The sequence below is a fragment of the Bidens hawaiensis genome, unplaced genomic scaffold, assembly GCF_021521415.1.
Source record: "Bidens hawaiensis isolate Kalapana, Puna unplaced genomic scaffold, B.hawaiensis_p1.1 tig00024272_1, whole genome shotgun sequence".
Lineage (NCBI taxonomy): Eukaryota > Viridiplantae > Streptophyta > Magnoliopsida > Asterales > Asteraceae > Bidens > Bidens hawaiensis.
In genome coordinates this window covers 262,903-276,673 of record NW_027493825.1, presented here as the reverse complement: position 1 = coordinate 276,673, position 13,771 = coordinate 262,903, and the positions used below count along the sequence as shown (strand labels likewise).

Below are 13,771 nucleotides of genomic sequence, written 5' to 3'. Positions count from 1 at the left end.
CACAACTAGCCTCGCCTTGTTTCTGATGATAATCCCTTTCTCATCTCTCTTACACTTAAACACCCATTTTGTGCCTATCGCATGCACATTCTTCGGTTTTTCAACCAAATCCCATACTTCCATTTTCTTGAACTGAGCCAACTCTTCTTGCATGGCTTCGACCCACGAGCTGTCCTTTAAAGCCATTTGATAATTTTTCGGTTCAATCTGGCTGATAAAGCAGGTGTACAAGCATTCGTTGATTATTCCTGTCTCCTTAATACTTGTGTAAACACAGGTGTGCTCATCCAAGCTACGTCTTGTTTGTACACCGGAGGACACATCACCAATCACATTCTCCAAAGGGTGATCTTTATGAATTCTCGTGGTCGGAACAGAACCGACATGCAAATTGTCTTCCAAGTTAGAAGAGAGCTCGTCAATGGTTGTTTCATGCTGAGAGTGAAAAGGATTGATAAATTCTTCTTCAGTTGAGGCCGCAGGGGTATCGATAGTATTTGATGAGGAAGGTTGACATTTATCGATCAGCTGTCTTTGCAATAGGTTTTCTTCCTCATCAAGTATCATCTTCGTAGCAACTCTTTCTTCTTCTTCAGAGATATCTAAATCCGGTATGTTAAAAGACTTAAAAAGTTTAACATAGTCGAAAAACTCCGCAGGTCCATTGCTTGGTTTTGGCGGTTGGTAACTTGTGATATCTGTGTTACACACCACCTCAATCTTGCTTGTCGATGTATTGAAGACACGTCTGTTGGGAGTCCCAACAATATAACCGACTAAGATTCCTTCATCGGCTACTTCACCAAATTTAGAATTTGTCTTCAAAATCGAACAAGGGGACCTGAATGGTTCAAGACCACTCAAGTTGGGCTTTCTCCCATGCATAAGCTCATAGCAAGTTTTACCAAGTCTTTTAACAGTTAAGACTCTATTCAGAACATAACAGGCTGTAGCAACAGCTTCAGCCCAAAACACCACAGGAAGCTTTGAATCAGCCAGCATAGTTCTGGCTCCTTCAATTAACGTTCGGTTCTTCCTTTCAGCCACTCCATTCTGTTGCGGTGTATAAGGAGCGCTGTATTGGTGTTCAATCCCTCTCTGAAGACAGAAGATCTCCATCTCAAAATTCTTGAACTCCGTTCCATTGTCACTTCTGATGAACTTAACCCTTTTATCCATAACGTTCTCAACTTTGGTAATCAAATTCTTCACCATCTGAGCCGTTTCATCTTTTGATTTCAGGAAATATACCCACGAGTATCGTGAGTAGTCATCAGTGATCACCAAGCAGTATGAAGTACCTCCTAGACTTTTTGCATACACGGGACCGAAGAGATCCATGTGAAGCAATTCTAGAGTACTGGCAATTGAATTTACTTTCTTGGTGAGATGGGATTTCTTGTGCTGCTTTCCCTTCTTGCATGCTATACATTTATCTTCAAAATTGAAATTTTTCAAAGGAACGCCCAGCACAAGCCCATTCTTGACAATGTGGTTCATCTTCCGAAGATGAATGTGTCCCATTCTCCTATGCCACAATTCGGACTCTGTTTCACTCGCTTTTGTCAAAAGGCATGACTCTGCCGTGGCCATTTCAGTTGATCTCATATCCATAATGTACGTATTCCTATCACGAGGAGCCTTCATCAAAACCCACTCCTCTGGTATCTGAAAACCCGGTTTCAGCACGATCGCCTCGTTCTTTGTAAAATGAACGGTGTACTCCTTATCACAAATCTGCGACACACTCAGCAGATTGTGCTTCAATTCTTCTACAAAGTTGACATTCTCCAACGTCATCTTTCCGTTCGACACCGTTCCCTTTCCAGTAATATTGCCTCCACTTTCTCCGGCAAAACTTACTCTCCCTCCTTGAACAGGTTTTAAATCGTGTAACAAATATTTGTTACCCGTCATGTACCGGGAACAGCCGCTATCCACAACCCAAAGATTATTGGCAGCCCTGTTCAACTGTTCCTGCACAACAAAGCAAAAGATTAGAATTTAGGGACCCAAGACCAATTGGTCTTGGATCTATACATCCCAAACTTTGGCTTTCCAAAGTTAGTATCTCGGTAACTCCTGTAAGTCCCATTAGGATATCTCATTGAAAATTGATTGTATGGCCTTCCAAACCTTTGAGAATTGAAAGAATTATAGCTTGTGGTTTGGTTATTAGAAGTGTAAAACTGAGATTTGTTTCTATGAAAACCTGAATTATTCACATTTTTGAAATTTAAGTGGTTTTCATTTTTAGCAGCATGATAATAATTATTAGGTCTATTCTCAGCTTTAGTAGGCCTCACGCCTCTGAATCTCTGCTTCAGAGGGCAATTTGCAACAAGATGTCCTAACTGATTACATCTAAAACAACACCTATGCTCAACCTTTTTATCAACCGGTGTTTTAGATGTCGAGGCTATATTACCGCCCGTTCGTCTCACATATGGTGGGACGTACGGGTTGAGTGGAGTATCTTTTTATTCATTTTATCTTTTTCTCCACTCTTGGGTAACACAACCTCCTCTTTTGCCTTACCAGACTCGGATGACTTATCCGAATCTGACGAGACAGAACTTTGATCAGAAGTTTCAACACTTGAAACAGGCGAACTTGTTTCGCCTCTACTAACCTTTGGTTCTTTAACAGTTACTTTAACTGGCACTGTCTGAGCAACCTCAAAGTCAACAGATTTCTGCACACTAGGGTTAAAAGTGTAATTGTGATTGTACGGTGGTGGAACCTCATGATAACCGATTCCTCCTCTCTTAGCAGAGGAACCTTGATCACTAACAAGGTGATCAAGAATAGCAGAAGAATTTCTGAACTGCTCCAGTTTTCGATTCAGTTCCACCACTTTCACCTGGTGGTCAGCAATCTGTTTCTCTCTCTCAGCAATTAGTTTGGTCTTTTCTTCCAAAACTTCATAACTTAAATCAATCACTTCAATCTTTTCAGCAAGTTTTGTTTTTAAACTTTTAACATCTTTTTCACACGCTTTTATTTTAATTTTATAGTTAGTTTCTCTTGATTTAATAAAGTGATGATCTTCTTTTATGGTTTTAAATTCAGCATCCAACCTAACATACTGGTCGGTTATGGTTGCTAGTTGCTCAGACAAGTTCTCACATTTTGAACAAGTAGTTTTAGAGCATACCTCGGAGAGCTTGTCATTAACGTCTGCCATAAGAGCCTTTTCTTCTCCGGCAGCCTTCTCATTTTCTTCTGTTTCGACCTTTGCCAAATTTGCCTGCTCGAAAGATTCTTTAGAAAGCATGTTCCAGTTGTATTCTCCATCTGCTCTAGACATCATGGCACTGTAATCTTTTCTACCCTCACTTTGCTGTGGAGACCTACCCTGACTTCGTTCCACACGCTCATTCCTGCATTCTTTTGCAAAGTGACCGTTTTGTTGACAATTGTAGCACCTTACCTTTGACTTGTCGAACCCTGGTCTTCCTCCGACAAACTTTCTACCGGTCTTATTCATAAACCTCTTCCTTACAATCATGGCCATCTGCCATTGTAGATCCATTTCTTCCATATCGTCAGCATCAATCTGATCGTAATCTTCATCCAACATAGCTGGATCAACAATCTTCCCTTGAATATAGTTCTCATAGGAAGCAATGAAAGAAGCATAGAGGCCAAACTGCTCTTCAGCAGACTTGACACTCGTAGGCATCTTGGAGTAGTTGTTGCTGGGAACACTTGAAGAGCAACTACTCTTGCTTGCCTGGGGTTGAGAACCACTAGATCCAGCTGCTACATAGCAAACATCCCCATTTGTGTTAACTGACACATGCCCCTCATGTGATGAGTTGGGGCCCGACTCTCCCTTCGAGTAGTAAGCAGCCGATTCAGTCTTTGAGCCTGAGCTAGTGTTGACTTTAGCTCCATACATACTTGGATCTTGAACCTGATCCATAGATGTCTCCTTTCTTACCATGTTAAGCTCAAAGGTCCTGAGCTTGTTGACTGTCGTTTCGAGATCATAAGTGGGAAAGTCCTTGTCTTCCCTCATCAACACAGTGTACATCTCCCATTTTGGTGGGAGTGCATCTAGAAGCTTCTCAACTATTTCTTCTTCTCGGTAGGAAATGGAATAGTTGCTCAATTCAGTCATCAGATGGTAGTATCGAGTGATAATATCATCTAATGATTCATTCTTCAAATACTTGAAGACTAAGAACTGGGTCTTGAGCAGTTTTATTTTTGAAGCCCGGATTCCTACATTTCCTTCAAATCTGCTCTCAAGGGCTTCCCAAAGCTCCCTTGCTGAAGTGTACTTTCTAAAAGTATGAAGGATCTCCTGTGGAAGAGCCATGGTAATAGCAGCATGAGCCTTGTTCTCAGCCTCATACATCTTTTTCTCTTCTTCTTACATTTTACTATACTTCTTGATTTGGTCACGACCTTCATACTCCATAATTGGTGGAATATAACCATCCTGGATGCATACCCACATCTTCGCATCCTGGTATTTGACGTACTGTATGAACCGATCCTTCCATGCAACGAAATCGGTTCCCTTCAGCAATCTTGGGGCCTTGGTAGCTGACCCTGCTTCAACTTCCATCTTCACTAACTCAGAGATGTTGATCGACGACATCTTTCCCGAAAAGTAAGCAACCTGAAAAAATTAAGAAAAAAAAAAAAAAAATTTTTTTAAGTACTGAAGGCGAAGTTAAGGATAACTTCGCTTGAAGTAGGCGAAGTTGTAGAGAACTTCGCTGAAGAACTTCGCTGACGAATTTCGCTGATTAACTTCGCTGAGATAAGCGAACTTAAGAGGTAGGCGAAGTTGTAGAGAACTTCGCTTGAGAAGGCGAACTTGAGAAGGTAGGCGAAGTTGTGGATAACTTCGCTTAACCTTATATCTTCGCCGAAACCCTACGTACAGTGACGACAACTTCACCTGATGAACACGGACGTTTTTGAAGATCTGGAATCTGGATTTAACAAGGTTTTTGATGGTGCAAAGGCTTGAATACTGTGGTAGTAGGTAAGATTGACTTAGAAACACGAAAACATGTCCCACGAATAGTCGAAACGGGACGAAATCTATACCCGCGTGAATATCCCGAACCTCACAATCGAGCAAAAGCTTTGATACCAATTGTAGGTTCCCTGGACGGATCGCACGAGATATCGCGGTCTACTCAGGTGCGGAATCCCTGCGTAGATCGTTACGAGTATAGAACAAAAACACACGAATACACGAAACACGTTATATATTATAACCGAACTCACGTGATGTAAATATCACTGTTACAAAACACACGTTCAACTACACGAACAACTCACTCACTGATTAAACCAACTAAACGATTAACACGATTAACCTAAACCAAGCCGTAGGCTTGAGTATAAATACACGACAACTTCGCCTGATATGTTCAGGCGAAGTTGTCCATAACTTCGCTTGTTCAACAAGTTCGCCTAGGCGAACTTGTTGACAACTTCGCTTGTACAAAAACATAAATAACATTACAGACTCGATTACAGACACTAGACTATGAACTACTGACATTCATGTACCAACAAGATAGCCAGGTACAGAAGAAAGGGACTAAGCCCTAATAATACTCAAGGTAGAAAGGGACCGGACCCTAATAATATCCGAGGCAGAAAAGGGACCGAGCCCTTTATAAGTCTCGAGGCAGAAAAGGACTGAGCCCTAATAATACTCAAGGCAGAAAAGGGACCGGACCCTAATAATATTCGAGGCAGAAAAAGGAACCGGACCCTAATAATATCTGAGGCTGAATAGAATAATGTAAAGTAGAGTTTAAAATAAAGTATGAAGGTAAGTATGTATATTATGAACGAATTATAAAAGTATGAAGTACGTATGGAAGTACGAAGTTATGAATGTATTGTATGTTGTATGATTAACTAGAACTCACTCAGCGTAACTGAATTTTAGTATGCACGCAGGTTAATCGACTGAGACAGCTGGTTTGAGTAAGACACATGGCAGGATCCGAAGAGGCTGGCATCTGAAGATTTGCCATGATGTTTGAAATACTATGTTTTATGTTATGTTTTTAAAAGACAAGTTATAGATGTTTGTAATGAATGGTTGACTTTTATATTATTCCGCGAAAGTTTTAATTAACTCTGATATTTAGAACTGTGTTTATGAGTAAATCCAACGTCCAAAATGAGGCACCGGGATCGGGGCCTTACATAATGCCAGGTGACTTTATTCTATTGTTATATTAATTTTATTCTCTTCAGTTGATATTAACGATAACTCTATTATTGACTTTTGTAGCTTTTCTAGATTTTTAGTTTTAATTTCTTTTTAAAATTTAATTATAAGATGGCACTCTTAACATTTCCATGTTAATTTTTATTTTATTTTATTAATATTAGTTTAAGTTGGCACGAAGTATTTTATTTTTAAGTTTTTTTCTTTTATTATTTTAAAATTATAATTAAGAAAAGATGTCATTGTGCTTACACAAAAATGCTTCATTAAAGTATATATTACAATGATTTCAAGATATGAGGTCTGAAAAATTACAACTTTAGGTTGATACATTGATTACTAAGGAAGGTAATTAATGGATACAAACGAACGTAAAAAGTTCTATGTTAACCCTCTCATTCTAATATTCTAGTTGTCGTTGATGACCACGGGCGGATCCAGTGTTCGCGCAGGGGGGGCGTTTGCACCCACTCAAGTCCATATTTTTCTTTATAAATTTGTAATATATTAGGTCCAAAGACCCAAGTGACCCATCCAAACAATTTAGTGACCCATTCATAATTTTTTTAGTGCCCCAAACTTAACATTTTAAATATTAAGCCAAAATTTTAAGCCCAATTTAATTTTGTTATGAACAATAACAATTAAGCCCATATTAGTTAATTGCTCAACCATTTTAATTGAAAATTTGGAATTATTGGGAGGCGAATATATTAGGGTGATGGCGACTTCACATCTTGTTGATGACACTGGTAATAGACCCAAAAGACAAAGGTACAAAATCACCAATCAACATTATTATAATTTTGATTGTTTCAACAGTGTTGTCGATATGGAAATTCAAGAATTTGGTGATCGTTTTAATGAGATTAACACGGGTTTACTTCAAAACCTGTTGGCTTTCAATATGTATGATTCATTTTCCAAGTTTGATGCATCAGATTTAATGAGATTGTGTGAGTTATATCCATGTGATTTTGATAATGGGGACAAAATTGTTCTTGCATCTCAACTTGGTTTGTACATCGATAATGTACGAAAAGATGAAAGATTTGCTAATATGAAAGGTATTGCGGATCTTGCTAGAGTTATGGTGGAAACAAGGAAAGATATATCTTTTCATTTGGTATATCGATTATTAAAGCTAACATTAGTTTTGCCTATTGCAACTGCAACGGTTGAGAGATGTTTTTCGGCAATGAAGATCATGAAGACAAATTTACGTAATCGAATTGGTGAAGATTTTTTGAATGCTTGTGTGATTTTAGTGTTGAAAAAGTACTTTTAAGTGTTATGAATGAAGCTGTAATTTACCGTTTTCAAAAGATGAAATCACGTAGAGGTCAATTGTAATATGTATTTTGCTTATCTTTAATGAAATTTATTGTTTTCATTTCAATACGTAGTTTGTTTAATGTACATTTTTTACTCAACCTGTTTTGGTTTGACCCGACCCATTTTGGTTTGACTTGCTTTAGTTTGAATTGATGAGTTCTAGGTACTTTTTTTTTGCACCCACTAGCTAGATTTTCTAGATCCACCACTATGACCACTTGTTATAGAACAAATTTGAGAGCAAACATAAATAGTAGTTAACGACATATTTTTTTTGGGAAGTGAATCGTGAAGTGCTTCTAAACTTTGAAGAGAAGATAGAGGAAGAGGATGATGAATATGACTTTGTTTGAGTTAAATGTCTTTTGTGTGTGTGTGTGTGTGATATGTGTTTTAAAACTTAAAGGTTGGTGTGTTAAAAGACCAATAGTACCCTCTCATTTCCTCAAAAGTTCATTCCACTTTTCGCCGCCAGAATGATTGGCCGGTCATGTTCTCATTGACCCAACCCAGTTTTAATCTAATTCATTTTGTGCCCACCCTAGTAAAATTTCCTGGATCCGCCTCTGATGATATGCATGGTCTCGGGCAACTCCAAGTCAACATGTATGAATGGATCTAGACACATGTATACTTTTAATCAGAGTGCCTGTTTCTTATTATTGTAACATAAGGTTTTAAGGATTTGTAAATCCTATGCAAACATTCTGACTCTAAAAGAGTTTGTAAAAGGTTAGGGCGTATTCATCTTTTCTGTTTATGATCAGTTTTTTATACTGATTTCTGCTTCTTGATTTGTTACCTCGAACCTATAGTACGTGAATAACCTTTATATAAATAAATAGATCATTGATATAGCTTCAGACCTTTAGTCTATTTTTTTATAGCTTTAACCTTAATAAATCATTTGTTTATGTAAAAAATTTGGACATTTAGTCCTTTTGTTTATTTACTAATTATACGCTATGTTTCTTCTCCAAGAAGAAACATCTATACTGAGTTTCTTCTTCAAGAAGAAACATTAATTTTAACTATAACATTTTATATGAATATTATATTTATTAATCATAAAGAAATAATATTTTGACTATACCCCTTGTATATATACATGCTTACGTTTCTTAAATAAGAAGAAACAGCATTTTGACTATAACTTTGCTCAAGAAAAGTTATATTATGCTTAATTGTAATCAAGGTTTGGACTATACCCTGACTATGGTCTAAGCCATTTATAATAATAAAATAATAACTTATACAGAACCCCTACCTCACACGGGTATTCGGAGTTAAATATTTTAAACTTATCGAGTGGCACTTCTACTCGATATGCGAATCGGGGATTAAAGTGTCAAAACTTTGGAGTTGGCACGTACTACGAGACTATGCACACAAAGAAAGGTAGAGAGAGAAAATAACTTAGAGAGAGAGAGTGATTTGGTGTGAGGGTGAAGAGTGTCGTGACCCTCCCTTTTATAGCTGAAATTGGGTCCCATCGCGATACACGATGGACCTCCTTCCTTAGTCGTCGCGTATCGCGATGGCATGTAAATAACGTGTGGCATGTTGACTCAGCCCTAGCGTCTGCCACGTGCTACCCTGGATCGATACGTGTCGCTGAGTCACAACAGACCATCGCGTATCGCGATGACCTTACTCTTGGACTCATCGCGTATCGCGGTGGGTTTTCTGGATGCAAATTTTTATATTTTGTTCCTTTCTTTTGGTAGCTTTTCATGTCTGGGTCTAACTCCTTTTCTCTAAAAATACTAAGGCGGCCCGCGGCGATGTGAGCGTGCGAAGTGCAAAGTGCACCATATTGCGCCCATCGCCCTTCTCCGTCGATGCCGCCTTCGTCCTCGCCCGTGCGCGTGCGTGTCGGGTGATCCGCACCCTCTGCTAGGACCACTAGGTGCATGCTTGGCATAAAAGAATATTATTATGAAAATTCTACTTGATGTGCTTGAAGTAGTCAAATAATTATTAACTAAAAATAAGCTAATCCAGACACTAAGTAATAATTCTAGACTCTTAAACTTAACTTAAAATACTAACCGGCAAGTGAACCGGTCGACTCTAGTACAGCTAAGTAAGTCCGGATATCGAACCCATGAGACTCTTTAAATTACGAAACTAGCAAATTAGACTCAACTACAAGACATGACTATTTATTAATAATATTTGAGGGGGATTTAAACTAATTATTAAAACTCTAATAATAATTAACTAATGATTACTTAACTATTAAACTAATAATAAACTAATTAAACCTAACCCTAATTAATATAATAATAATAAAACCTAATCATTACTTATTAATTAACTAATAAAACTTAAACCCTAATTAGTTTTAACTAATAAACGATTTAGAAAACATGGATTAATTCAGATGATTAAAATAACTACCTAGGCTAGAATCCCCAATGTCACGACAATCAATCAAATGGGAAACTTAAGTTATGGAACTGGGATCGTAAAATAGACCATTGACAGAAAACCCGAACAGGACCCTTGACCTTCAAGAAGACACCTATGGATTTCTAACAAGTTTTAAGACTCACCAGTTTTATAAATTAAACTTCCTTACGGTTGTTTAATAATTTATGTCTAAGTATCTTTATGACGAAATCCTACCTTACAGCTTGGAAATCAAAAATAGTTAAGAAGACTCAATTGACTTAATAGACTAAGCTGACAATAAAACCTAGACGGACTTTTTACGAAGAACTAAATCTAGCAATCCTGACCAACAAAGATCTATCAATAACCTATCACCTTACAGCTTTCTAGGCTAGCAGCTCACTTTTATCTATTTAATTGATTTTATTGTTTCTATGATTTTAATGCATATCAATAATAAACTAGTCAAGAACACACAGTAAATGACCTAACAAAACCCTATCATATGAAACAATCACCAAGGGTAATGTGAAACAATAAATCCAAGTAAATACAACCAAGCAATCATACGCATCAATTAATTCAAACTCAACACTTTACTTAGAACATAAAATCCATAACGAAAAGAATTCCCAATCAAAATCAAACCGTACAAAGGTTCATCACGACCTCGGTAGTTTATGAAGTTTAGCCTAGCATCATATAGTCTAAATCAAACAAAGCAAATAAAACTGAAAACATGGTGAAATAATGAGAAACGAAAGATTAAAGGCGATAAAACCCGTAGTCTTCGATCTTGAATGTAAAGCTCTTCACCGGCTGTTCTCGTGCCTTCAAAATCACCAAAAAAGTCGTAAAATAGCTCCAAGAACTCTCCAAAATCGTCTGGTGGCTTCAGGTTGTGTCAGGTTTAAGTTAAAGGTGTTTAAATAGCGAAAACAAGGCCCGACAATAAGCAAAAACGAAATAATTTTAGCCCAGTTGTGCCTAGGCGCCACGCCTAGGCCTTTTTGCCTTTCCCCTAGGCGCAGCGCCGCGTGCTCCACCAAGGGGGCCGGTCCGGTTTGACCGGTTCTCTATTCGGTTCTTTCCTGATGCGTTCCGGATCTCCGTTTCGGCTCGTTGTAGCTCGTTTTTCGCCCTTTTTAATCACGATCAAATCCCGGAACCTACGAAACATAAAAACGTTAGTAGTATACAAATCTCGACTAAAAACGAACAAAAACTATTAAAATATTAATTAAAATATACACGGGAAACATAAATATTTAGCATTATATCACTACTCTTTATAAAGAGCTTCCAAATTTATCTTACATTCCATGTGGGATGAGTTTTATCTTACTTGTATATACCTCTGTAGAAGGCTTCCACTTTCTTCTATCCTTCCATGTGAGATGAATTCCCTTTTCTTATTTCCTTCATATGGGATGACTTGTCTTAGGATATCCTTTTATTTTCTTGTTTTCTTAACATGGAATAATTTTATTTCCTTATTTTATTGTATTATTATTTATTTTGAAAATATTTTTGGTTTTTATCTTTATTAAATTGTCAAATTTGAACCGAAATTTTGGGTATGTTACAAAAATAAAATTTAAACCTAGTTTTGTAAGGTAATAATAAAGTTAACAAAAACAAAATTTAAACGTATTTTCTAGAGACACCGGGTGGTTTTTGCTAAAATAACCCCTATACGCCGCATATAGAACTATATGTGTGGCGTATAATTTTTTTTTAATTAAAAAACCCCACTTTTTTTGTCTTATTTGTTATAAACGTGTGGATAACATATGCATGTGTATGACACCAAATTTCAACTTCAATTATATAACCTTGTCTCCTAAATAGTAAAGTTGTTGTAATATATATAGTACATAAGTGTAAAGGTAAAGATCATCAAGTAATTCACATTCTCATATATTTGCTATCACTATCTTACTCCTTTTTCGTTAATAATATATCCAATCTTGTTATAATTGTGGTAATCTTATAACACGATATCAGCACGAGCCGCTTATATCCTAATAAAGAAAGGTAATAGGCACAAAGGTATCCACATAAGCATCATAAACACTTCTTTAATTATGTACATTAGAAAAATATATATGCATATACATATACTAAGTAATAACAATAATGTGTATAAACATTGTTATTAAAGTTTGATAACTATTCTAACTTTTCATTATGCATTTAATTTTTTACTTTCATCGCATCAAACTTTTATTTATATATGCACACTAATATTTCATTTAAGGAGTTAGATTTATTTATACTAACAATTTTATTCTTATTATTGTGCATACCAATTAAATATTTTAAGAAATAAACTTTATTTAATATCTTATTTATTATCTTACTTTAAAATAATTAATATTATATATATACACACACACACACACATACAAACGGTAATATTACCGTTATAAAACGGTAATATAACCGTTGTAAAACGGTTATACATTTTCACTAAAAATAACCAATTATCAACTCCATTTCATTTACAACAAACATTCTTCTTCTTAAGTTTATCCAAGATGAAGCTTTCAAAATGATTCTCCCGATTTTGGTGTTGGTCACTATAATGCTTATATTACTTCTCATTCCACTTTTTAATCTTCGACCTGAAGATTTCGGCATTTTCTTTTTCTTTTATATATTTATAGCTCTACCAATGTATTGTATCTCATTGTTTATTGATATATATGGATTCTAATATTTATCGGATTCTAATATTTATCTTATTATTTGCTCTATTATGTTTAGCAACAAAATGTCAAATATCTCAAAACTTGAATTCCCTGCACTCAACATTTCTGGAGAAAACTACATGTCTTGGACAAGAAATGTCAAAAGACATTTGAAATCAATGGATGTGTTAGAAACAATCTAAAAAGACAATGAGTGCTCTGAACAGGATAATGCAAAAGCTAATATTTTCATCCATAAACATATTGATGAATTACTACAGCATGAGTATTTTAATTGTGATAACCCTATATGATATGGGAAGATTTGAAAAAACATGTTTGGTCATCTAAGGGAAATTTTACTTCCTACTTCTAGAGATGAATGGAAGGGTCTTAGATTCCAAGACTTTAAGAGGGTAAATGATTACACCTTTGCTTTATACCGAATTTGCTCAAAGCTAGAATTTTGTGGGTATCCTAAATCAGAGGAAGAAAAGTTAGATAAAACTTACTCCACATTTCATGCATCAAATATAAACTTGCAAACACATTATCAATTGCAAAATTTAAAAGATACTCTGATCTAAATGCATTACTCCTTGTAGCAGAGAAAAATAATAAATTATTGATGAAAAATCATCAGTCTTGTCCCACATGTTCATTAGCAATACCAGAAGCAAATGTTGCTAACAACAATTCTCATAAAAATTCTGGTCATAAATGGGAAGAAGGTCGTAGACGAGGCCGTAGACGTGGTCGTGGTCATTTTGGCAAAAAGCATTTTAATGGTCGTAACCATTCATTTAAATGGAACACTAATTCTTATGGTCGTGGCCGTGGTCGTAGCCAGAGAGCCAATAACTACCATGTTCCACAAAATAACAATTCCAACCAACACAATAAATGGAATGAAGCTGGTAGGTCCGAAAATAATGGCACTTCCTGTTTTAGATGTGAAAGTACAAACCACTGGTCAAAGGCTTGCCGCAAAGCTCCACATCTGTGTGAACTATACCAAGCCTCTCTCAAAGGAAAAGAGAAAGAAGTGAACCATGCTGATAACTTTGATGATCTCAATGCTGAGCTGAACATTGCAGACTTTGATGTGTAACTCTGAAACAAATGTTGC

At 36.4% G+C, this 13,771-nt stretch overlaps 2 protein-coding genes across 2 annotated transcripts; both read left to right on the top strand.

Moving 5' to 3' along the window:
- The first annotated feature begins 6,938 nt into the window (after nucleotides 1-6,938).
- On the top strand, nucleotides 6,939-7,505 carry LOC143568989 (uncharacterized). The gene is made up of 2 exons (XM_077055005.1): nucleotides 6,939-6,991; nucleotides 7,040-7,505. Exons 1-2 carry the CDS (start codon nucleotides 6,939-6,941, stop codon nucleotides 7,503-7,505), a joined length of 519 nt encoding a protein of 172 aa, XP_076911120.1.
- Nucleotides 7,506-13,270: 5,765 nt separating this feature from the next.
- LOC143568988 (uncharacterized) lies at nucleotides 13,271-13,753 on the top strand. Its single transcript, XM_077055004.1, has one exon. It carries the CDS (start codon nucleotides 13,271-13,273, stop codon nucleotides 13,751-13,753), a length of 483 nt encoding a protein of 160 aa, XP_076911119.1.
- Nucleotides 13,754-13,771: the final 18 nt, after the last annotated feature.

Excerpts from the sequence above, each read along its gene's own strand:
- LOC143568989 (XM_077055005.1), top strand. The coding sequence starts at position 6,939 with ATGGCGACTTCACATCTTGTTGATGACACTGGTAATAGACCCAAAAGA. Across the intron at positions 6,992-7,039 it reads AATAGACCCAAAAGACAAAG|TGTTGTCGATATGGAAATTC; the intron begins GTACAAAATCAC and ends TTGTTTCAACAG.
- LOC143568988 (XM_077055004.1), top strand. The coding sequence starts at position 13,271 with ATGAAAAATCATCAGTCTTGTCCCACATGTTCATTAGCAATACCAGAA.